At 37.5% G+C, this 24,188-nt stretch overlaps 1 protein-coding gene and 2 long non-coding RNA genes across 4 annotated transcripts; all 3 read left to right on the forward strand.

Annotated features, from left to right (window-relative positions):
* The first annotated feature begins 5,939 nt into the window (after nt 1-5,939).
* LOC106096950 (CD209 antigen-like) lies at nt 5,940-11,560 on the forward strand. Of its 2 annotated transcripts, XM_025907837.1 has the most exons (7): nt 5,940-6,057; nt 8,035-8,199; nt 9,461-9,568; nt 9,673-9,797; nt 10,497-10,625; nt 10,777-10,877; nt 11,322-11,560. In XM_025907837.1, the coding sequence occupies exons 1-7, from the start codon at nt 6,021-6,023 to the stop codon at nt 11,461-11,463; spliced, it is 807 nt and encodes a 268-aa protein (XP_025763622.1). In that variant the 5' UTR covers nt 5,940-6,020; the 3' UTR covers nt 11,464-11,560. The 2 variants fall into 2 exon arrangements, with proteins under 2 accessions (XP_025763622.1, XP_013121628.1); XM_013266174.3 differs by lacking the exon at nt 8,035-8,199.
* A 2,000-nt stretch (nt 11,561-13,560) lies between these two features.
* LOC112847083 (uncharacterized) lies at nt 13,561-18,532 on the forward strand. Its single transcript, XR_003220408.1, has 3 exons — nt 13,561-13,592; nt 18,096-18,193; nt 18,283-18,532. It is a non-coding gene; the product is annotated as an uncharacterized LOC112847083 (long non-coding RNA).
* Nucleotides 18,533-18,560: 28 nt separating this feature from the next.
* LOC102078325 (uncharacterized) lies at nt 18,561-21,853 on the forward strand. Its single transcript, XR_267749.4, has 3 exons — nt 18,561-19,068; nt 19,180-19,280; nt 21,333-21,853. It is a non-coding gene; the product is annotated as an uncharacterized LOC102078325 (long non-coding RNA).
* Nucleotides 21,854-24,188: the final 2,335 nt, after the last annotated feature.

A 24,188-nucleotide genomic window follows, 5' to 3' on the forward strand; every position in this document is an offset into this window, starting at 1 on the left:
TGGTGCAGGTGTATTAGGCGTTTGAGTGATGGTCTCGATAGGTGTTTTTTATATATATCAGTCACTTTACGCCGTAGAATGATCGGGAAACTCATCCTTCTAATACACCTGCTCTGACGAGTCATGTTGTTCACAAGCCAGAGTTAGAGGGCCAATGAAAGAGCACGGCGCACACATCGTCTCCTCTCACTTTGCCTAATTAGTGGAATCACTTGTCAATCAACTTCTGCCAACCAATTGGCACTCTTGGATCACTAAGGTCCTAAAAAACAAACCTGTCAATCAAAACAACCAGACTCGTTCAGAGAGAGAAGCAGTGATGAGGAGCCTGACATTTTTGACATTAACTGTGTGTGCACATAATTTCATATAACATGTTTGGGGGAACCTCTCCTCAGTAAGGCTTTAGTTTGTAGAAATGGCGTTGTTGTTTATTTAACCATGCCGTTAAAGTTCAAGTGCTGCTGCTTGTCTTCAGTATTGTAATATTTGCTCGATGGCTTTAGTATCTTGACTAGAGATGCATTCACACTTTGGGGATTAAATGAAAAGATCATTAACAGGGAAAAATTATAAATGGAAGTATTTATAATTTGTCACCGTTTGGATGCTTTTTAATTGTTCATCAGTTTATGCCTTTGGATCTCTCTGTTCCAGCTTCAAGAATTAAGACAGAGTCAAGGAAGAGAACTAGGGATGTGATAAAGATACCAGGTAATTCATTTTGTTTGTGAATTCTTCTACCAATCACCTCTCTCGCTCTCTCTCTCTCGAGTTGTCTTAAAAATATGTTAAACTAACTACTAAACCAACTTTACTTATGCTATTTTCCACCTATAGATTCTTATATAAAACAAATTGTTTTGAGGAAAACAGGTTGCCATTTTAAAGCAGTGTTAGCTGTAGTCTGAACTAATAGTAATTCATTTATTGTTATTATTTATCACTTATTAATATAACTTAACTGTTATATTAAGTTGTAAGTATAAGGAGTTCTGTTTTGTTTCCAACATGATCTGGCAGTGTAAGTTGTGCGCAGCTTCCTTCACCTCCAGAATACAGTTATTTAGACACTACAGGCTGCAGCACAGCCACTATTCCCGAATCAGCCCTCTTCCATGCCTCTACACTGATTGCATTTGTACATTTCAGACACTTAATGCACTGAGTACTCATTTGTCAAGATATCATACAGCACAACTTAGCAGTTGTGCAGAGCAGAGTCAGAGGCCTGTGTTATTTAAATGCCCTTTATGCACATTTCAGCAACCCTTTTCTGAAACAGGCCTTTTCAGTCATCTCAGAAAGCATTTGAAAAATCATGAAACAGTGACATGTCTATATAAGGATTGTAGGTATAGCACAAATGATGGGCAATTATAGGACCAAGATGAGACGGGCTGGATGTCAGGAGGTCACTGTTAATGCTGGAAAAAGAAGTAGAAGTAATCCTGATAATGAACCTTCACATTCCAACATTAACAGACCCAAGCGAGCAGAAGTCAACTTCCTACCAAACTTTCCCCAAGGAAAGGATCCTTCAAGCCTTGACCAGTTGAGGCAAGCAATTGTTGAAGAAGTCAAGAAGGCTGAGAAGAACCTGCCCCTCATTAGAAAGTTGATGGAGACCGCATTTCCCCTGCGCAGACAAACCATAGTGATGTCCTGCCCACCAGTGAAGGAGCTCTTGGACCTCTGGCCTGCTCTAAAAATGGAGTCTGAGGTAATATGGATCAGCTCTCTTTAAAATGAAAATTGTAATTCTTACTCATGTGGCAGTTTTTTGCTTTTTGCTGCTTTATAAAGGTGTGCGAGATTCTTCAAATTGAACTGTATTGACGTTCTGCTGTAGTTGTATGCAGAGTTTCAGCGGATTACAAATCAGAACCTGCCCAATACATTCTATGCTGAACTTGATCGCCATCTTCCTCGACTGATGACCTTATTCAGACAGAAGGCATCAAAAACTGGGAAGACAGCAGATGCCCTGGCTGAAATTCTAAGAATTCACGATGAACAGGTAATAATAGATTGTTACACATTTCATAGGTTGAATCAGTGGAACATTGGAGAGGTTCAATGATTTAAATGAGCTTTTTGAATTTTGCTATTAGTCCACTTTGTGTTTGCTATTTGTCTGACTGTATTAAAGATGTGAACAGGTTATTTGTGGACATATGTTCTGATTTGACTGTTGTTGTTGTTGTTGTTCAGTAAACTCACCAGTATATACAATTCTGTTTTTATCTGGCAATAGGACATCCATGATATCCACACCAAGCGCACTACCGTTCTCCACGCCCTTCCTGTCTATCTGCGTGAGGATGTCTCTGGATTTTTCAGAACCTGCACTGTGAGTGTCCTTAAGTATCTAACAGATACTACTGTGTGTATATAAACAGTGCATCAAAGTACAAACATGTATTTTGATGCACTGTTTGGACTTACCTTTGTTTAGTCTACCCATACGGTTTCCATGTATGGTCTTTTCTGTCTCCTCACTACGAATGAACTGAATTGGTGTTTTGTTGAAAGTGATAAGATGTTTAGAAAAACATTTTCCTGTGTTTTTCCTTTAGCTTAGTTTCAGTCTATCTCACACCACTTGATTCTCTGGTGAATTAGCTGATTTATGTGTGCAGAACATGGATCTTCTGTTTTTCACCTCTTACAGTGAGACCCAGGTCTCCCTTGTAAAAGAGGTATTGGATCTCAACGGGAGTTGGTAAAATGAGAAATTATATGTCGTCTGTTGTATTTCTTGGGTTAGATTGTGATTAGTATCTCTTTTTCATTCATTCAGGACGAATCTTTTGAGTTGTAGCTTGATGGTGTTGAAGTGGCCCTCTTCACTGTCATCAGTGACCATGACACGACAAGTCCAGTTCACTACCAACCTGTGAAAACCTCTGTCGTCATTGAAAGTGATGCCATGGTCAGTCTCCCAGATTTGGTGAAGCCTTCCTGGTAACGTTTGGACTGATCTATGCACTTCACCTCAGCTACCCCAGAGCCCTGACCAACACTTTAGAATTTACTCAAAAGATTTTACTTGGTCTAGAAAAGGGTAAACTGTCACCCAGGTTACAGACCCTCAAGAATGACTTGGTTATGTAGGAACTCATCTGAAAGAAGGATGCAGGGTAAAGCATTATAAAAGGCTAGTTCAAAGTTCTCTCCTTTTATCTAAACAATGCCTCAAAACGTTATTGCATTACTCGACAGGTGTTCAGCCAATAGGTCCAAACTATACAACGTGCCTTTGTTCTCATTAACATAATGCAAAGCAACACTAATTTTTTGTATGTTTTAATGTTTTTCGTAATACTATTTCTAAAACATTGTGGGCTGCGCAAGATGACCTAAATTTCACTGTTTCATACTGGTTAATGTAAAACAAATAGCATTGTAATTCACTCAAATTGCTGCCCATGTTGCCTTATTCAGATATTAGCCAGAGAGCCAAAGGCACATTTTGATATTATTTATTATTATTTGGCATTATTTTTTATTACTCTGACAGTTTTCCTGACTAAACAATTTTTGGTCTACTTATTATGTATGTTTTTGTTAATTATTTTTAATTTATTTAATTTAAAAAAATGTATTTAATTTCAACATAATGTGCTAAAAGGGAGCAGGCAAGATACTGTTCAATGGCAGATGTTTATGACTTTTGCATATTAAGTTACCGATACTCATTTTAATTGAGGCAATCAATTGCCTCAAAAATTTTAAGTTTTGGGTCACATGTTTTTAAGTATCAAGTAGTCAACATATTTGACTAACGTGTACTTAAAATAATGACAACACAAACTAATAAACATTTGAGTTTTGTTAACATAAAAATGTTGTGGTTGTGTACTTATTTTTTATAAGTTCTGTGAAGTTATTCCTTTGAATTTGTAAACTTGAAACTGTAAGTCATATTAACTGCACATATTTGAGTTGACCGTTCTCAAAAGATACAAGTACCATGTAATCCAAACTTTTATGTTCTGGAAAAATTTGACTTTTAAGTTGATCAACTCAAAAAAATTGAGGCAATCGATTGCCTCAATTTTTTTGAGTTCTGGTAACTTATTCGGGTTTACAGTGTAGCAGAAAAGTTATTCTCACCACTCTTAACGCAATTCTTTAAACAGTAAAATAACATAACACTAAGACATCTGTGTGAAAGACACTACAACAATAAAAACCTTTCTCACAATTGTGAGAACATGAATAGTCATGCAATCACTTCAACGCTGTAATTAATGAATAAAAACATTTCACCACCGTTTAAAGACTGAGCAATCAAAATGTTTAGTTTTTCCCCTCAAAACCATTTGCATCAGAAAACAGACAAAGCACAAATTACTGCATAGTCCACCAACGTCACGCTACATACATTCAGCAACCAGTTTATTAGGTACACCTGCTCCAGTGTTTGTCACATTATTTCAAATATCTAATCAGTGACTTTCAACTCAAAGCATTTATGAATCTAGACATGGTCAAGATACCTGCTGAAGTTCAAACCGAGTGTCAGAATGAGGAAGAAAGTTGACTGAATGTGGCATGGTTTTTGATGTCACTTAGGCTGGTGTGAATATTTTAGAAACTGATGATGTCCTGGGATTTTCCTGCACGGTCATCTCTACGGTTTACAGGGAATGGTCTAAAGTGAGAAAATGTCCAGTGAGCAGCAGTTCTCTGGGTTAAAATACCTTGTTGATGTCAGAGGACAATGGCAGAATACTCTGAGCTGATAGGAAAGCAACAGCAACTCAAATAACCACTCATTACAAATAAGCTGTGCAGAAGAGCATCTCTGAAAGCACAACATACATCTCACCTTGAACCAATTGGCCTGGAGTAACAGTAAATCATGCTGAGGGCCACACCTGTCAGATAAGAACAGGAAACTGAGGCTACATTTCGCACTCATCGAAATTAGACAACAGAACACTGAAAAAAGCTGTTCTCCAGCAGCCTCCACAGTCCAGTTGATTATCATTGGGATGTGCTTGAAAGAGAGATTTGGAAGAGCAGCTGTGACACAAAACTAAAAGTATATATTTAATTTTCAAGTAAACCGCAGACTGTTATTGTATTTGAGCTTTCATACATATCTGAAAGAAGTTTGAAGTAATTTGATTGAAAACACTAATACAATGCTTGACAGTATTCAGGAAAGTGAGCGATCTAGAGCTGGGATTGACTTTTTGGAACATTTTTGCTGTGAGAATTGGGCCAAAGAGAACTGGAAGAAAAATTGTAAATGCTGCCCGTGCTTCTGTGAACTATGAAGCAGATTATTTGTTTTTGTTTTTGTTGTTGTTGTTTTTGTATCAAATTTATTGTCTCAATAAAGCTAAATTATTGTTGAATCGTTTAAACTTTTTACTTAAGCTAATCGTTTAAATGCAGCATTTGCTGCAGCAAGCATTAATTTTATCTCTCACTATAACAGATTTACAGAATAACTAGAGGTTATGGACTGAATAAAGAAGAGATATAGCATTTGAACTACTGACTGTCAAAGTATAACCTGACCTTCTAAAGAGACCAAAGCCAACAATGAATCAGTTAGATTTTGTTGTTGGATTGCTCTTCTGCTATTTCTTCTTAGTAAATTTAAATTGGTTTAAGTTAGATTAAGGGCTGCAGTGAGTGTAGTCTGCACATTCAAAAGCAAAGACGAATGCAGGCATAACCCCAGCAAAGTCTTTACAGGGGGCCATGAGTGCCAAAATGAATCAAACAAATACATTATTAAATAATTTATGAAATTTCTCAATAATAATTACAATTTAAATGGCATCATAGTCCCTGCACTGTCAGGATTTATTACATGCCATGTGAGCACAAGCAGCATAACATTTTCACACCACCAGACCTCAGTTTCCTGTTAAATAGAGAATCACGTGTATCAGTTTCACACAGTTCAGAACTACAGTTTGCAACTTCAGAGACACTCTTAGATCTTTTCTTCAGAAACCAAAGACCCAGCTGAACAAGCGGTGGATCTGAACATCATGGAAATGCGCAGAATGAGACCAAAAGAAGCACCAGGTAATCACCAAGTGCTGAAAATAGTGCAAAGCTCAGAAAGCTGAGTTTGGTCATTTCACTTTATTTATTCATTTTTAACTTCTTTTTAACAACAGTTTAGTAATGTTGGTTTAATGTTTATACTTCATTAGTTTTTATTTAGTGTCTGTTGTTACAGTGTTTTAATGTTCTTAAATTAAACCTCACAAACTGACCCATACTAGAATTAAGAATACTAAGTTATGTAAAACAGGTAGACTCAGGCAACCAGTCTCAAACATATGCACCAAGGCTGACTTAAACCGTTTCACTTGACAAAATCGACAAAAATAACAAATCATTGAAAAATTATATTTATTTAGTAAATACATAAAAATATGAAGTTTTATGTTTTATATTTATTTCTTAAGGATAGTTTGGTTTTACTCTATGAATATAGTTTTAGATTTTAGTTTATTTTATTTGGCATGAGTTCCATTTTTATCACTAATGGTTTTAGGCATTTGAAATGTGATGTTTACTACACCCCTTGGTTTTGAATGAATAATAAGTCTTAAGGTTGAAGAGAAAAACGCAAAATTGAAAAAGCAGCCACTGCAAAAGATATTACAAGAAAATTCTGCTTTTAGTATCCTAGTTCAGTATTTTTAGTCTGTGAAATAGAACTCTTTTCTTTTCTTCTTCTTTTTTTTTTATCTGCATGGGTTTTAAATTCTCAGGAGAGGAAAGCCAATACATAACATACACATGGCTGAGCTCCATGAGATTGTCTAAGTTGGTTCCACATGTTTCCCTTTCAGCTTTGAAGATGTATTTTCCAAACAGCTCATACATGAACATACTAAGTAAAGCCATGCAAAACTTTTACCTTCATACTGTAAAAAGTGCCACAGTTACAGCTCTTTGAAGTACTGGTGGGGTAGGTTGAAACTGGGTGCTTTTACTTTTGCCTGCACTTTTTATCCCCGAAAAACCATGTACAGGAGACAGCCACAGGGAATTTTCAGGACTAAAAACTAATTTAAGCTCTGTTAAAAAATACAACCAAATTGATTTTGGCCAGCTACAATACTTACTACGAAAAATTTTAACAGCATAAAATATTATTAATTTAAAAGAAATTAATTAAATATTCAACAACAGGAGATTCCTCAACATCAGTCTTATTAAACAGTTTGCTTTGATAAGGAATTTTTCCTGCAGAGGACCATCTGAGGCACATCGCCTCTCTATGATCCACATTTTCAAAGCCCCTAAAAGGAAAGAGGCAGCCCTATTCATTTAGTTCAGCAGCAAATCTTTTGAGTTTAAATATGGACATATGTGAAAACAACTCTGCAATGCATTTTATAGAATCTTCTCATTTGTGAATTAACAGTGAATAGCGATCAGGTTCTTTTTACGCAGGAGTTTGGTTGCTTCTTACTGTTTGAGCATAGCAACAGACGAACCACCACCTGCAGCACTAACAAATTGCGCACATAATTTCCTCAGACAAACTTTAGAACGGGACCACCATGACCAAAAGCGGTGCACTCAAAAAGTGGAATCCCAGACTTTAAACTGGTGCACTGGACAGTGCAAAGACCTAGTTTCAGTCTGTGACTGAAACTATAATATGCCATGGTATTAATGCTGAAATTTGTTCATAAAACAATTTCAAAAAGCGGACATGAGGTTTCTAAATATCACATTGTTTTGGACCTCTGACCTGTTTTCAAGGTGAAATAAGGTCAAACTTTCATAAAATGTCTTTTACTTTTACTGCTGTGTTCAAAATTCTGCTGCCTTTGTTTGTATCAAAATATCACGCCACATTTGATTGCTGATCTCACTTATATTCACATCCGCCTTTGTTTCAAACTATATACCTATATATATATATACACTTATAATGCATATATATACATACACACACACACATACATATATATATATATATATATATATATGTGTGTGTGTGTGTGTGTGTGTGTGTGTGTGTGTGTGTGTGTGTAGTCCGTGCTGCAGGGAGAAAATACCCGTACCCGTTATGTGTCTGTGAGCGAGGGAGGGAGAAAAAGGAGAGTGGAAAAGTACGAGCTGTCACCGAGCAGAAGCGGGGGATGGAAGCATGTAAATATAATAATAAGCCAAAAAGTGTGCCTGACAAGCCAGTTGCAAGTAAGCTATTACTTATTAATTAATGTAGTGCAAAGCGCTTTGGGGTCCTTAGAGACTAAGTAAAGCGCTATACAAATACAGGCCATTTACCATTTTACCATTACGACTCGACTGTACACTGTGTTCGTGTTTTCCTCCGAAACAATAAGTACCGTTGGAGCAGCCTTTCAACGCCTCTCTCTGTTTCTCACTAGCAAAGTTGACCCAGACAACAAAGTAAAGTTTTCGGCTACGAGCCCGACATGGAACCCGACGTATTAGCCAGAGGTCCCTTTACGGTTCGGCGCCGCGGACCTGTTTTATATACGCGCGGAATAGTTTTCTATACATGATCCCTGCAAAAAGTGCACCCTTGCCTAATCTCCACCTACTGTTACTCATTTTATATTAAGATTTAAAAATCTAGTTGGTGTTGGTATGGCAAATAACCCTCAGTAAAAGAAATAAATCACACAGCAATAGTTGTAAAAAGCATGATAATATATTAAGTAATCCAAAGTATTCAGAATACGTTACTCATTGAGTAACGTAACGGAATACGTTACAAAATACATTTTGGGGCATGTATTCTGTAATCTGTAGTGGAATACATTTTAAAAGTAACCTTTCTAACACCGTATAAGATCAAGTTATTCATGTCCAGGTGTTTACAAATCCATACTTGTTATCCATTACCTCCTCCCATACAACGTTTGTGTTAGACACAATTGCAACAATTTATGAGTAAGTCAAATAACTCGATTATTTAAAAAATGGGTTTAAAAAGGGTAGAAAAGGTTTTTCTTATCCAATTCGTACATAGTCAATAGCTACCGCCCTAAATGAAGTTAAACATGTTACTTTTAACATGTCCTTGTTACGTTTAGCTGATTTTTTTTAATCTTTAAAGTTTTTCATTATACTTTTTTCATTATACTGAAAAACAAAAAATAAAATACAATGAATTAAAAAATACATTTTTATTCCTTCAAAAGTACATACTGCTCAGAGAGCTGGCTGACTTGGTGGAGGCTTGTGCTCTCGGAGTGGGTCGTGTTAAATATGCTAATTATTTTTCTTTACTGTGACAGTAAATGTCTACTGTACCAAAATGCTTTTACAAAGATAAATGACTGTTGTATATTGAAGGGAAGATGGTTTTATTTTTTTACCTTGAACTACCTTGAAAGAGTAGTTGCTAGTGTCACAGCTGCAGTTGACAAATATGAGGTTGTCAATGTGTTTTATGTTTATACACATGTTGAAAAATACTGATTTCTAGCTCCAGGTACTAAATTTGTGAAGAAAAGTTCCTACAGAGCTGCTGTGAGTCTTCTGGGTGTGCTGTGTCTTCTTCTCCTCACTGGACTCATAATTCTGGCGTTTCTTTGTGAGTACAGCAGCTAGTTAGTATGCTGATCATGTCCTAAAAGAGTACTGCTCAGGTGTTTATTAATACAGCTTGTTCATTTAATGTTCACATGCCCAACACAGTCATCAAAGACAAATTTCAAATGGAAGAGGAGGTGGGCAACCTGAAAACAGAACGTGACCAGTTACAGAAAAGAGTTGAAGAATTGACCAAAGAGAAAGAGATGATCTTCAGAGAAAGTTTCATGGTAATTATTTCTTTATTTGAGTAAAATAAAATCTGTTCTTGTGTCTACCTTTATATTGATAGTGCAATAATAAACCTATTGTTTGTAAGTTATAACAAACGAAACCTGAGGGATTTAGCACAACAACCTTCTGATGCTGTTCGGGTGACTTCCTGTCTCAAACTGATCTCATTCAGTTTGTCATCACTCTTTTTTTTAATTTCGAATTGCTATTAAAAAACAGACAGCCAAATACAGAGATGAATACCACAAACAGTGTGGTTTATGCTTAGGGCTTGGTATGTAAGAAATGAAAGCAGCCTGAAGATTGTAGCCACAGTGATGACGGTAATAAGCTATTTCCCCTCAATGCCATGTTTTTTTTGTTGAAAAATTCTAAATCTCTCTTTTTCATTCACATCTGCTGATACAAATTAAAATTGAAATCATTATGTGTATATATATATATATATAAATGTAAGCCAGTATTTAAGTGCACATTTTTTAAGAACATGAAAACAAATGTAAAAATTAAAGTTATGACAAATTGTGCAACTATTTCAGAATTTTATTTTATTGTTTTCAGCACCGAAGCATTTTGAAATTGTGTCACTAACTCTAAAGCAATGGCTTTGAAAAGCTCATCACTGGGGTAATGGGGTTACAATGTAAGCCAAAATTGTTAACATCCTTTTTATTTCTTTGTAATTAAATTTTCAGTGTAACTGGGTGAATGTTAGCGGTAGTTTCTATTTCACGTCTTCAGAGAAGAAATCCTGGCAAGAAAGCAGACAAGACTGTGTTCAAAGAGGTGCCGACCTGGTGATTATCAGCAGCCAGGAAGAACAGGTGGGTGTGTATACATGTACTACAGGTGTGTTTGGAATAAATATTAAATTAAGAATTAACATGAAATGAAAGTTCAGTAAGATAAAAGATATATTGATATATCACTTTAAGCTCAGTATGCTTACAGTTACTTTCTCTCTTTCTAAAAAAGAACTTTGTGAACACGTTCAAGAAGCGTCTGTGGATTGGACTGACTGACTCAGAGACAGAGGGGACATGGAAATGGGTGGATGGGACTCCAATGAACACAAGGTTTAAATGCAAAGAAAATACATGTCTTTGGTTTGCATACATTTGACCTCCTAAGACCCAAACTCTTTCATGGCACTCATTTTTAATTTCTCTTTGCTATTTGGGCTGATTTGGACCTGATGAATGTAAAAACAAAGAATGATCTTTTTACCTGATCTAGTCTCTGAGAAAAATTAGATCCACATAAGAGGGCATTCGTTTTAAATTTTGATAGAAAAGTGGCAGTATAATGTCCTCGTAAGTGGATATCAGTCCCTTGTAGAGCAAAATGTAGTACGGTGGTCTAGACAGCCCAAAATGTCCACATATGTGGACACCAGGTCCTAGGAGGTTAAAGTTAAAAATGAAATCTGTCTCTTGCTGATAAGGTTTTCTTGTATTACCATGAATGAAAATAAATGACTGAATTTGAATTCAACTCTTATAATTTTATCTGTATTTCAGCTACTGGAATCGTGGTGAACCAAATGGTGACAAAAAGGAAAATTGTGGACATATAGATACTTACAACTCAGAAAACAGCTGGAATGATGCACCGTGTTCAATTTTACACTTCTGGATATGTGAGAAGAGATATTCTCCATAAATTAAAATCCAAGTCCATCAACCCATATGGAAAAGATATATATAAATCTTAAAAATGTTTGTATCTGTCTTGTGTGAAACTTGTATGAAAAGCATACAAGAGTGAAAACAGATAAGATCCCCTGAAAAATTATATAATGAAACTTGTATGTTTTGGATTCTTACTAAAACAATATATGAAAGTAATGAGAAAGTGGCCACTTTCATGAGTAAATCATATAAGTTTTTACTATTTCTTTTCCATATGGGAAATAATGCAGAAAACACAAGATGCACTCCTGAAATGAAACTGCAGAAACTTACATAGAAACAAGTACAAACAAAAGCTTTTTTCTTTGCTTTCAAAATGTTTTGTCACTTGAATGGACATTGTTTGCTGTATTTGATTAAAAGAAATGCCCTACTCAAAAATACTCATCCTATAAAAAAGATTCTCTAAAAATAAGCTCTCTGTACATTTTGTTCTTTTTGCTCTTTGCTCAGTGTCGCTCTCATTTATTGAGAAAAGACCAACACTCTTTGAAGAAATCCGAGCGTGCCAATGGAAACTTTTAATACTGTGATTTGTTTGTTTTTTCAGACATTTTTGCCACTTTGAGCTCTTGTATTTTTTTTTATTCTTTGCAAACTTTCTGGCTAGTGCAACGTCCCACTAAACCCACTTTTACTTTCAGTTAGAGTTACAATAATGAAATTCTTTTCTTTTCTCTAGCAGGCCCTCTGCTAACCTGTAAAAAGTGCCAACAATCTTCTCAAATGTCACCTGACAGCTACACTTTCAGTTACGGCGGAATAAGTATCAGTCCGCCACATCCAGTTAGAGCATACTCCTTTTTTCTCTTTCCAAGTAGATCAAATAACTACGTGCTACTTTTGAGACCAGAAATAAATATTTCTCTGCAAGACTTTAAGCTTATCACACTGTAGTTGTTGGAGTTATATAAGTTTGCTTTGCATTGTCATTTAAAAAGCTTGATACCTTTTAACTGCTTCTTATACAAGCATGATGTGTGTGCATGACCTTCATAAAGGGAAAAAGCAGCCTTGAGAAGAACAAACTGGACTCAATGAAGGAAGCACAACACACTTTGTAACCATATATAGTAATGTGTCTTAGTTAACACAGCAGCAAGCTTTATGAGTATTCATGTATGTAAACAATAAAAGCAGCCTGCAGGGGGAAGCAAGTTGAAGTGAGTTGAAGTGGGTTGGAGACAACTGCTTCCCTAGCAGCGAGTGCAAATCAGAGCTCTGTGTGACCTCGTTCCTGAGTGAGTTTCTGTGTATCCAGCAGTATCAGGTCTAATACTCTGACAGAAATTTAGATAATCTTGCACCTGAGTTATCAGCAGCATTGAAACTATATTAAACATAATGAATTATTCATCCTGTTTTCTGTGGAACATTAAAAAAATATTTTTCTGTTGGATATCAATTTTGTTCAATTATATTTTATTTATTTGGCACCAAATTATACAACAGTTACCTCAAGGTACTGTATATTGTAAGGTACAGACCCTACAATACAAAAAAAACAAGAAGAAGCCTTTAGCAGAACCAGGCTCAGTGAGGGGCAAACACCTGCCGGTTAGGGGTGAGATACAGACAGGAAAACAGGAGAAATACACAAATGCAGAATAGTGTATAAACATAGTGAGTGAAAAAGGTGACTGAGGAAGAAACAGTTTGTTTCTTCTATTCTCCATGACAATAGGCCTGTCATTACAACCAGGCCTATTGCAGTGTAGGTAATGGATGATTTAGGGTCGACTGATCCAGCCTTAACTACATGCTTTATCAAAAGGGAAAGTTTAAAGCAGGGATCGGCCACATGTCACGACCATAGTGAGACTGGTATGCCCGATGGTGATTTGGGGTTTTTATGGGCCGATGGGGGTTTTTTTCTGTTTGTTTTTTTGTTTTTGTTTTTTTGTTTGTTTTTTAACGGTATAAACAATGAAAGGTGGTGGATTGGCCAGATGCTGGCCGATGTGTAAAAATAACTCAGTTATTTGGTGGTGGCTATGGCGGAGCTTGCACAGAGGCCAGCAGGTGGATGAGGGAAAGTGGAGGCAGAAGGAGAGACCCGAGGCGGCCGCTGGTCCGAGTGTCAGGTGAACTGAACTTCAGGTAAGAAGCTATGACCTGCAGTCTATCTGGGTCAGATATAAACCGAGTTTAGGTGGAGTTTATTTTCGTTGTGCTGACTTTACTGTCAGTTACAATAACTCGTACTGCGTACTAGCTAGCATGACGGAGTTTTTATACAGCTGGGTGGGTGCTATGATGTTACTGACAGTGAACTTTATTTTATTCATAAGGTTAGTTAGTAGAGTTGCCAACCATCCCGTAAAAAACGGAATCGTCTCGTATTCAGAGAAAATATCATGCGTTTCGTATTGAGGTGAAAAGGAACACAGTTTGTCCCGGACTTCAGCTAGAATGGAAAAAGACGCAAAGCTGGAGTTATTCTGCGTCTTTACGCTGTCAGCTGCCTCTTCTTCTCTCCCCCTCCTTTTCCTGTTGCTACTTCAATCATGAAACTGATCAATGATCAGCTGATCAGCTTTTCTGACGCAAGTCCCGTCTCTCTTGTTTGTTTGTCGCCCACTTTGCGCCAGAAAGAGGAAACCAACGGATGTCGCGCTAAACAACAGCAGCACCTTTAAGCTTGATCAGCTGTTGTTACAATTTATTTAATATTACTTATTACTATCAGCTGATGTTTGCTGGAGCCACAGCTGTAAAAGCTGCTGGTCATGGTGTCGGTTTGGATATCTGGTGAGAGGGAAACGTGAAGATGAAACCAGGAGATGTCCTTAGTGAATCATCAGAGCTGAACAGGTGATGGAGAAACAGGTTTACCTTTTAGGTGACATGAATGAGTTGAAGGGAAGTTATGAACTGTTTCTGAGAGACAAATAACACCAGGATCCTTTTCTAAGTAGCTGACAGCTGGTAACTGTGAAGGGGCGGGTCTAGCAAAGTTTTGCCAGGGGACCAGGTAGGGCATTAACAGGGAAAGGGGGGCACAAAGAAATACTTTTCTTTCTTATTTTCATTTAAAATGTCTAGCTTTTAATAAATAATTATCGGAATCTTACAACCAAAGTTTTTATCTGATGTAAAATGCATATAAATCATACATATACCAACAAGACAGTGTACATCACTGTCACAAAAGCGTTTGTTTTCATTCAAAGGCTTTATGGCTTTTTTCCTTTAATACCTGGTGGGCCGGTCTCTAGTCAAAATGCCCGGGACAATTTTTTGTCCCAGTCCAGCCCTGGGCACAACATGCAGTTATTTGGTGCATTAAAAAATAAATGGCCAGGCCAGTGGTGCACATCGCAAATTAGCTTGCATAGTTGTGCCAGTTCTTAATGACCATATCTTAGCTAACAACCCCAAATACCAGATTCAACTTGTAATTGGCTAAAAATAACGTAGCCTACTGGTGAGAGGGACGTTGCTAGCTTGCAGTTTTTTCAAGCGATGTTGAAATTTCCACATTCCAACACTTCAAATGCTTCAGGAGCTGTCCGCTCAGCGCAGCATCAGCACCGCGGAAATACATGGATACATCCGTAGACTCGAGACAGAATTCACATTGCATTTCGGGACTTTCAGGTGTATGGACCAATGTTTTCTTTTCTAATCAAATCAAAAAGCTTTAATGAGCAGCTGGATTTGCCTCGCATTAACTGGCTGGACACAGAGGACATCGAAATGCAGCCAACTGAACTGAAAAGCTCGAGTCTGTGGGGGTCAAAGTTTGCAGAACTACGAACGCAGCTGGAATCCATAGCTGTGCGTGTTCATGGAACTTGCATTTTCACCTGCTGGACATCACTGCCTGACAAGTTTAACTGTCTTCAGAACATTGCAGAGGCCTTATTGTCAGTATTTGGCTCTGCATATCTGTGTGAGCAGATTTTCTCTCACACGAAGAGTGTCCTCAGGTAGCCGTCTGAATGCTGGACACTCGGAGACCTGTTTCTCTAAGTGGGAGACCAGAGATCACATTAACATGTGTATCTCTGTATTTTCTTATCATTGTTGTGAGGTGACCATAAATAGCATTTGCATTTTCTGTTGTACAGTTCATTTGGTGTTATGGAGTTCTTGTTATAAATAAAAAGTGTCTCTTTTTTTGTTTCAAAATAGCTGATAACTATTCGCTGATAGCTGCCAACATCTGCGAACTAATATAATTGGTTTAAAGCCTAATCTTAAAAATAGAGAGGATGTCTGTCTCCTGAATCCAAACTGGAAACTGGTTCCACAGAAGAGGACCCTGAAGGCTGAAGCCTCTGGCTCCCTGTCCACTGAAGAGATAGGACAATAGTTTCTCATTGTTATACATTATCATTGTAACACGTTAGGAACAGTTTTAAGAACTGTGGTTTTGTGTGGTTGTAATTTGCAGATAAGTGCTATTATTACTGTAAACATGTCAGTAGTTTTTCATGTCAGTCAGTAGTAGTGTACACTCCAAAGCACTAAATGGCATTTTTAAAATGATCTTTTCCACTGTATTTAGAATGCAATGGTAAGTACTTATACTTAACACACACAACAGGAAAAAGTTGAGTGAACAAGAAACACGGGAAACCTCTAGCAGTGTAAGTAACTTCCCATTAAAATATAAGTAAGGGAGGGTTATGGGTCAACTTTGAAAAAAAAAAAAGTTTTACAGACAGACACCCTCTATTTTTAAGCCTTATCTTAAAAATAGAGGGTGTCTGTCTTCCGAATCTTAACTGGGAGCTGGTTCCACAGAAGAGGGGCCTGTCATGTCATTTGTATAGCGTGACAGGGCCTGAAAGCCAGAAGCTCTGCATCACATTCTACTCAAACACTCTAGGTAGTAAGCCCGCGGCCTGAAATTGAAGTGCTCTATTGAGGTGATATGATTTTTGATTGGTCTATGGTCTGTGAGGCTTTTAAGATAAGGTAGGGAATGATTATTTGAATGTGAAGAGAGGGATTTTAATTTCAATTCTGGGTTTAACAGGGAGCCAGAGTCAAATTTCAGGCTACCAGCTTTCCACAGATGTAACCTGCATTCAAGTCGTTCAAATGCTTCAGAATTGTCTCAACATTTAAATGCGTCTTTCCTCTATCGGTGCATTTATTCAGCAAGAATGAGGAAATACTCTCATACAACTTGGTGATCTAAATTTGTGTTTAGGTTTTGTTATTGCTGTGTGGAAAGTACATTTTGTATTTATTGTATTCTCACATTCTTCAGACAGGTAGCTCAGAGCTCTTCTGTTCAGCGCTCTTTTTGTTTGAAAAGACGTACAAAAGATATGTAACAGATATTTCTTCATACGGCAAATTCTGGAAAGAAAACAGACAAGACTGTCTTCAAAAAGGTGAACAAAGTCAGACAGCTGTTCATTGTCATATAACTGTATACCTCTACATATACCCCTCTCTCTCTCTCTCTCTCTCCCTCTCTCTCTCTCTCTCTCTCTCTCGCTTGTGCACACACACACACAGCTTTGGTGCAGCTGCAACTTGTGGGCGCAAAACAAAAAAAGTGACCTATTATTATTTCATCCCACCAGCCCTTCATTTCCTGTTAAAGAGAATCACACTTTCTCACACAGTTCAAAACTAGAACTTACAACGTCAGAGGCACTCTCAAAACTTTGTTAACCTCAAGTTGCTGCTCAGGTTGTGACTGAACCACAGCACAGAATAACATCATGGATGACATTTATGTAAACAACATAGCAATTATTCACAGAAAGCTAAAAGGGGACCTAAATTCCTCAGAATTTTAGTGGCTCCTTAAAGATCTTCCAAAAAGGATCTTTGTAAAGTTTCACTGCATCAGAGTTAAAATAATTATTAGACATGGATGAACCGTCTCAGACAAATATTTCTGCGTTACTGTAAATGTGTTTTACTACAGTCTGTTCTGGTTTTGAGAACTAGGAGAACTAGAACTAAGAGAACTTACCTGACTTCAAAGGTGGTCAGTTGTCCTAAAAAAGCAGTGTAGAAAATTGAATGTAAGTAACAGAGTTTTAGGAAATTAAAGTCTTTTTGCTTGCAATGGATTATTCTGTACAAAAAAATTAAATCTTCATTTTGACAAATTATGAGTTTTTGGGTTAGTTTCATCATTCTACAGATACAGCTAGAAATTTGAGAAATGCATCTTCAAAGTAACAATAAGAGCTTGAAAAAAGAAATGTGATTTTAAAAAGCAAAAAAAAAAAAAATACAGCAGTTATTTGATCATAGTAATAGGTAATGGGTCATAAATTAAAACTATGATATAGATTTTTAAAACAATTAGGGAAATAAGGAAAACATAATTTATTATTTGTCTAAATGACAAAAGCACTGCAGTCTTCTTGATATGAAAGGGTTGTTTACAAGCGTTCAAGAATGACGAGTTGTGGGTGAGAGACTCATACCTATCACATGGTAACCCACTCCATAACAGCAGAGCAGTTTGTCTGTGTTTTTGGCAGGAAGGCAGTATTTGGGAATATTTCTGATTTGTGTTGTGCATGCAAAACATAAAAATAACCACATATTGTTAGAATAAGCATGGAGAGATGGCACTGTTTTTTTGTTTGTTTTTTTCACTTCAAATCTTTACTTGTCTAGGTACTTCATGACGAAGAGTTCCTGCAGAGCTGCTGTGATTCTTCTGGGCCTGCTGTGTCTTCTTCTCTTGATTGGACTCATAACTCTGTTTTTTCTTTGTGAGTACAGCAGTTAATATAATCTTCAACAGGTGATGTGTAGTTCTTTAACATCTTTTTCTTATTTTCATTTCACGTGCTCAACACAGTCACCCAAGGCAAATCTCAGCAGACAGTGGAGATGATGATGTCATAAAACCGTTACAAAAACCTGACCAGAAAGTGGAATGAGTTGCAGACCAGTTACAGCAGCGTAACAACTGAACAACACCAGTTACAGACCAGGCACAGTATTCTGAAAATGGAACGAGACCAGCTACAGAAAAGCTACAACAATATGGTGGAAGACAGAGGCCAGCTCCAAAAGAGATTTGAAGACATGACCAAAAATAGAGATGATCTTGGAGTTAAATGTGACTCAACAAAAGTTTGAAGTTTTGAAATAATAGAAATTTAGTATCCAAAGCAGCACATGTGTTGGTTCACCATGTTTAATATATACAGTATAGTCACACAGTTAAATCCACTACGAAAGAACTGATATAATACTGTAATATTTCAGTAAAGACTGCCTTTAATCACTTAATTCAGCTGACTTCTTCGCTCAGGCTGAGCTAATTCATGATGTGTCAGCTGGTTTTCATTTCTCTATTTTGTTGTTAAAAAAATATCACACAACCAAATGCAGAAGTGACTCCACTACTGACAGCTGCTAGAAATGACAAAAGCGGCATCAGGCCTCCTAACAGTGATGAGTTCTCTGCAGAGATAAACTCATTTCACTCAACCTGCAGACATTCCTGTTTTTTTTCTTTCCTTTAACAGGTTGTCTACAAGAATGGACGTACTTCAGTGGTAGTTTATATTACATTTCTTCAAACAAGAAATCCTGGCAATAAAGTAGAAATGACTGTCTCCAGAGAGGTGCAGATCTGGTGATTAACAGCAGCAAAGGAGAACAAGTGTTTTTCTAAATTAGTTTTCTGTCTATATGTGTGTTATAAATATGTTATGCTAATGGATATATATTTCTTTCTCTCAACAAGGAATTCACAAGAAATTTTCAAAAGCTGATGTGGACAGGATTGACTGACAGTGAGCAAGAGGGGATCTGGAAATGGATGGATGGGCCTCTGCTTATTACAAGGTTTGTACATTACTTTACTTTTTTCTTGTTGTGCTGCACCAAATGATATGTCAAGTCAAGTCAAGCTTATCCAGTTTTAACCTACTAGGACCTGGCGTCCACATATGGGGACATCACATTTTGGGTTGGCTAGACCACAATACTAAATTTTGTTCTTTCAAATGGCTTTCAAATGAGCCATATTGCTCAAAGGGGCACAATTGTTGTTTCTCATTTTGTTTTTGTACTCAGGAAAAATGCTGCTGTGTTCAGACACCAAATAAAGAGGTTTTTTTTACATTACTCAATTGTGTATCGAACACTATAAATTCAAACAATAAAGAGAAATTAAAAATGCATGGAATGAAAGAGTTCAAGTCTTAGGAGGTTAAAATTATTTAAATACAACCTTTTGGATGCCCCAGCAAATTCTACCTAGGGTTGGGCCGTACAATGTTTAGAGGAATTACAAAAAGATCTTAATGTCTTCTCTCTTCTCTTCACTCTAAAAGGAACATGCCAGCATGGCTTAGGTTTGCAGTTCAACAAATTGAACTTTGCATTGTAAAAAAGAGTGGACCAAAATTCTTTTGCAACAATGTCATACAGAAAAACAGTCACTTTAAGGTATTGCTGCTAAATGTAGTTAAACAAGATTCTGAGTCATGCGGTGTGCTTAATCTTTCACATACTGGTTCAGTATTTCGGCTTAAGTGTTGTTAAATAAATTGTCACAAACATCTGTATGGCATAAACATTAATTTATGAGGACCGAAGAACAGGATGTAGGAGGCAGAAGTTAAAGCCAATGCAAGTATTTAATGTTATTAAGTCCAAACGTACAAAGTTCAAATCCAAAATTCTGTAATAAGATGAGCTCAGAAAACATAGGAATACACAACTGCACAGACAATATGAAGGAAAGATGAGGCAAGATATGCAAGAGGTAACAAGGGAAGTGGAAACAAGAGGGGAAATAAATAACAGCTGAAAAACAGAGGAACAAGATTAACTTAGCTTTGCTAGGAAGAACCCAAACATAACTCATACACAAAATAAGATTCAGAAAAGCACAAAACCTTGGGCACTGAGTAATATGTATTTTTTTGTTGTTGTTGTTTTTTGTCCGAGTTGAAAAGTATGTTGTTTGTGTACAGTTTTCAAAATATGGATACAACATGATGGCTTAACGTTTTAGAAGACATTTCACAAAATGATTTGACAAACAGGAAAAATATTACAGTCTTACAGCAACATAATATTTAGTGTCTGAATATTTTTTGGATAGATATCATTAAAAATTACAACTCTTCCATCCATCCATTCGCTTCCGCTTATCCTTTTCAGGGTCGCGGGGGGCGCTGGAGCCTATCCCAGCTGTCATAGGGCGAGAGGCGGGGTACACCCTGGACAGGTCGCCAGTCTGTCGCAGGGCCATTACAACTCTTTGTTTACAAAATTTTAATTTTTTTTTTGTTACTTAGTTGAAATTTAATTTGACATCAGGCTGAATATTGCACTCTGTGCCATGGTTTTTCTTTGCAGTTCATTTTATATACTGCCATTTCACAACAGTCACCTCAAGTGCTTTATACTGTAAAGTAAAGATCCTAAAATATTAAAAAGACACCCAACAGTTACCATATCGGCTAGCAGATAGCGCAATGGGAAAGAAAAACTCCCTTTTACCAGGAAGTGACATCCTACAGAACCAGGCTCAGAGAGGAGCTGTTCATGGGAGCGGTTGGGGATGAGGGGAAAGAGAAGAGAGCAGAGTGACAGTACAAAAGACACATTGTGGAAGAGAGTCGGAGATTAACAATAACTAGTGATTAAATACAGAGTGGTGTAAAAACCCACTGGGAGTGAAAAGAGATGTGTGAAGAAGAAACACTCACTGCATCATTGAAATCCCCCCAGCAGCCTAAGAGTAATGCACCATAACTAAGGAAATGGGGTCACCTGATTCAGCCCTAACAATGTTTTATCAAAAAGGAAAGTTTTAAGCCTAATCTTAAAGAGAAAGTGTGTTGTTTGCATTTTTTTTAACTGTTGTATTTGTTTGTATTTCAGCAACTGGGCTGCGTATGAGCCAAACAGTTTTCCACAAAGAGATGAGGACTGTGCAGAAATAAAGAACTTTCATTTCCAAAATGCCTAGAATGATGAATCATGTGACCTTGAGAGAGTCTGGATCTGCGAGAAGAAACTGGTTACATAAATCAGTATCCAAACTCATCACACAGTGATGGAAAACAGAAAAGAAGTTCATGAAATGTATATGACTGATCCTGTCAGCTCACTGTTATCTACAGTATAAGCTTTGCATCAAAAGTCCTTATTATCACTTCCTTGTACATGACAGTGTGTGATATATGCTAAATAAACAATCTCTGTATTCTGTATATCTGTATATAGTATATCCCACATATATTTGGGAAGTATGCATATTTCCACAGTAGCAGTCAGGTACAGGTGATCAAATGCATTGGATTAACTGATCATCAGTAATTGTGAGCACCTTTATATTAGCAGAGGTTTTAGCAGTTAGCTGGTCTGGAGTATTCAGGTGTGTTAATCTGATTAACTTAAATAAAGACACACTGTTCATGTAACTTAGACTCAACTTTATATAAGATCCTTGCACAGTTCACAACTGACTTCTAACGTTGGTTTCAAATGCTATTTGGGAGAGTCACGGTGTGCTTTTCTAGAGACTAGAGCTACACTTTGTGGCTGCCCTGTGAATAATTTAGATTTATAAAAACAAATCTGAGGTGCTTGGGCAGGAATGGCAGTCACTTTATACTCTACACAATCATGCATGTAACGTTTGCTATGTCCAGATGAACTGAATCAACCTTTTGGGAATAATGCATGTACACATGCTTTATTTTTATTTTTTTTTAACCTGTCCCGTTTGGTTCTTTTGCCATCAGAATTATTGTCTAAAGGCGAAGAAAGATGCCAGGAGGGATATTAGACCCCTTCTGTCAAAATATTCATGAGCTTTTTGAGTGTTAGGTTCTATGAATTATTCATGAGCTCAGGAAGTAATTAAATTATGATAATAATTAAATTATGATAATAATTAAATTATGATATTCATAAAAATTATGATTTTCATAAAAATATGATATTCATCCAAAATATGCTAGTTCATTGCTTTTCTTCCCCCAAAAATAAGAACTAATTGCTTATTTTAGAAAAGTTTTTATATCAAATAACATTCTTTTATTTTTTTAATCCAATAAAAACTTTTTCCTTTTTTCCCTAAAGAAACGCCATCTGGTGGTGGGTCAGCGCATGACAGCGCATGAGTGCACAGGGCGCGCACGAGCGCGCCTGTGTGTCTAGGCGCGCTCGTGCGCGCGCCTGACTCGGGACCGTGCTTCTGTGGGGGCTCCGTGTTTATGGGTGAAAATGTGTTAAACCAGTATAAATGTGCTTAGTTAAACTTGTGCTTTTGTAACGTTCAGTATGGCCAGACATACAGGGTGCATGCCTTGTGGGAAAAGTTTATTTCAATTTATATGCATTTGTTTAATCCGAACAAAGAAATTTAAAATCAAAGTCCGAGTCGCAAAAAACTCTCGCGATCATAAACGCACCGCGGCTCCCAGCGGCTTACAGCAAAAAACAAACAACAAAAAAAAACCTCCTGAAAAACAAAACAAAACAAAAAACCCTCTGCGTTTTTTCTCCAAAACCCCTAGAAATAACCTGTAGGCACCCTCCTATCCCCAAGCCTTATACTCGATAACAGGGCAAATCCTGAAACAAAAGCCTTAGTCTTTTTTTCTCAAAAAACAGCCCTATCACTAGCTCCGTGTCTAAGTTCTTACTCGCGATCCTTAGGCACATAACCGGCCAATCCTCCTGAAAAACAAAAAAAAACCTCCGCGGTTTCTCTCCAAAAATACGCAAAACAAAAAACCCCTAGAAATAACCTGTAGGGAACCCCCGTATACCCAAAACCTTATATTCGAAAACAGGGCAAATCCTGAAACCAAATCCTTAGTCTTTTTTTCTCAAATCCCGCTCAGAGTCTAAGTTCTCCCTTCGCTCCGAGCCGCACCGGCTGGCAACCAGAGCATTCTCTTTTTCCTTCTTGTTCGTTCCCCGGCTCATCCCCGAATGCTGCTTACCTCGTTTGAAATTTGCGCCGGAGATCCACTCCGCCTCCCAGGTGCCCCGCTGCCCTGCCGCCACTCAGACCGAATTCACAATAATACCCCTTCGCCAGACCACTAAAACAATTAGCGGTACTCAGACCAATTCACAATAATACCCCCTTCGCCAGACCGCTAAAACAATTAGCGGTACTCAGACCGAATTCACAATAATACCCCTTCGCCAGACCACTAAAACAATTAGCGGTACTCAGACCAATTCACAATAATACCCCCTTCGCCAGACCGCTAAAACAATTAGCGGTACTCAGACCAATTCACAATAATACCCCCATCGCTAGACCACTAAAACAATTCGCGTCACTTTTACCTGTGTGCATATCAATCATACCAGGTAAACCTTACTGCCCCGCTGACAATTACATAACAAAGGGGCGGATCCATTCGCACCCCGCTCACCCAATCGCGCTCAGCTTGGATTTTCACGATCCCCCCGCTCAGGTTAAGACTTGCAACGGTGTCTCACAAGCCATCTGACTTCGGAAGCATGGACAGCTGGCTCTCACTCAGGTTAAATAATTTAACATTTAGGCCTAAATGTAACTCTTCTTTTCTACCGGAAAAAAAAACCCTATGCAAGAGAGATTCCGATTTTGGGGCTATGCCTTCAGCCTAAGAGAGAGCAAAATCTTTTTCTACCAGCTAAAAGGAGGTGAAAGTTTTGGTCCCCTCACACCGCGGATCGCCTTTACTTTGTCTAATTGGGGTGTTTTGAGCCTCATCGCTACGCCCGAAG

This window comes from Oreochromis niloticus, linkage group LG6, assembly GCF_001858045.2.
Source record: "Oreochromis niloticus isolate F11D_XX linkage group LG6, O_niloticus_UMD_NMBU, whole genome shotgun sequence".
NCBI lineage: Eukaryota > Metazoa > Chordata > Actinopteri > Cichliformes > Cichlidae > Oreochromis > Oreochromis niloticus.

Bases quoted from the DNA above. Each gene is read 5' to 3' on its own strand.
- LOC106096950 (XM_025907837.1), top strand. From the start codon at position 6,021: ATGGAAATGCGCAGAATGAGACCAAAAGAAGCACCAG. The intron at 9,798-10,496 runs GTAATTATTTCT...TTAAATTTTCAG, and splicing joins TCTTCAGAGAAAGTTTCATG to TGTAACTGGGTGAATGTTAG. The intron at 10,626-10,776 runs GTGGGTGTGTAT...TTTCTAAAAAAG, and splicing joins TCAGCAGCCAGGAAGAACAG to AACTTTGTGAACACGTTCAA.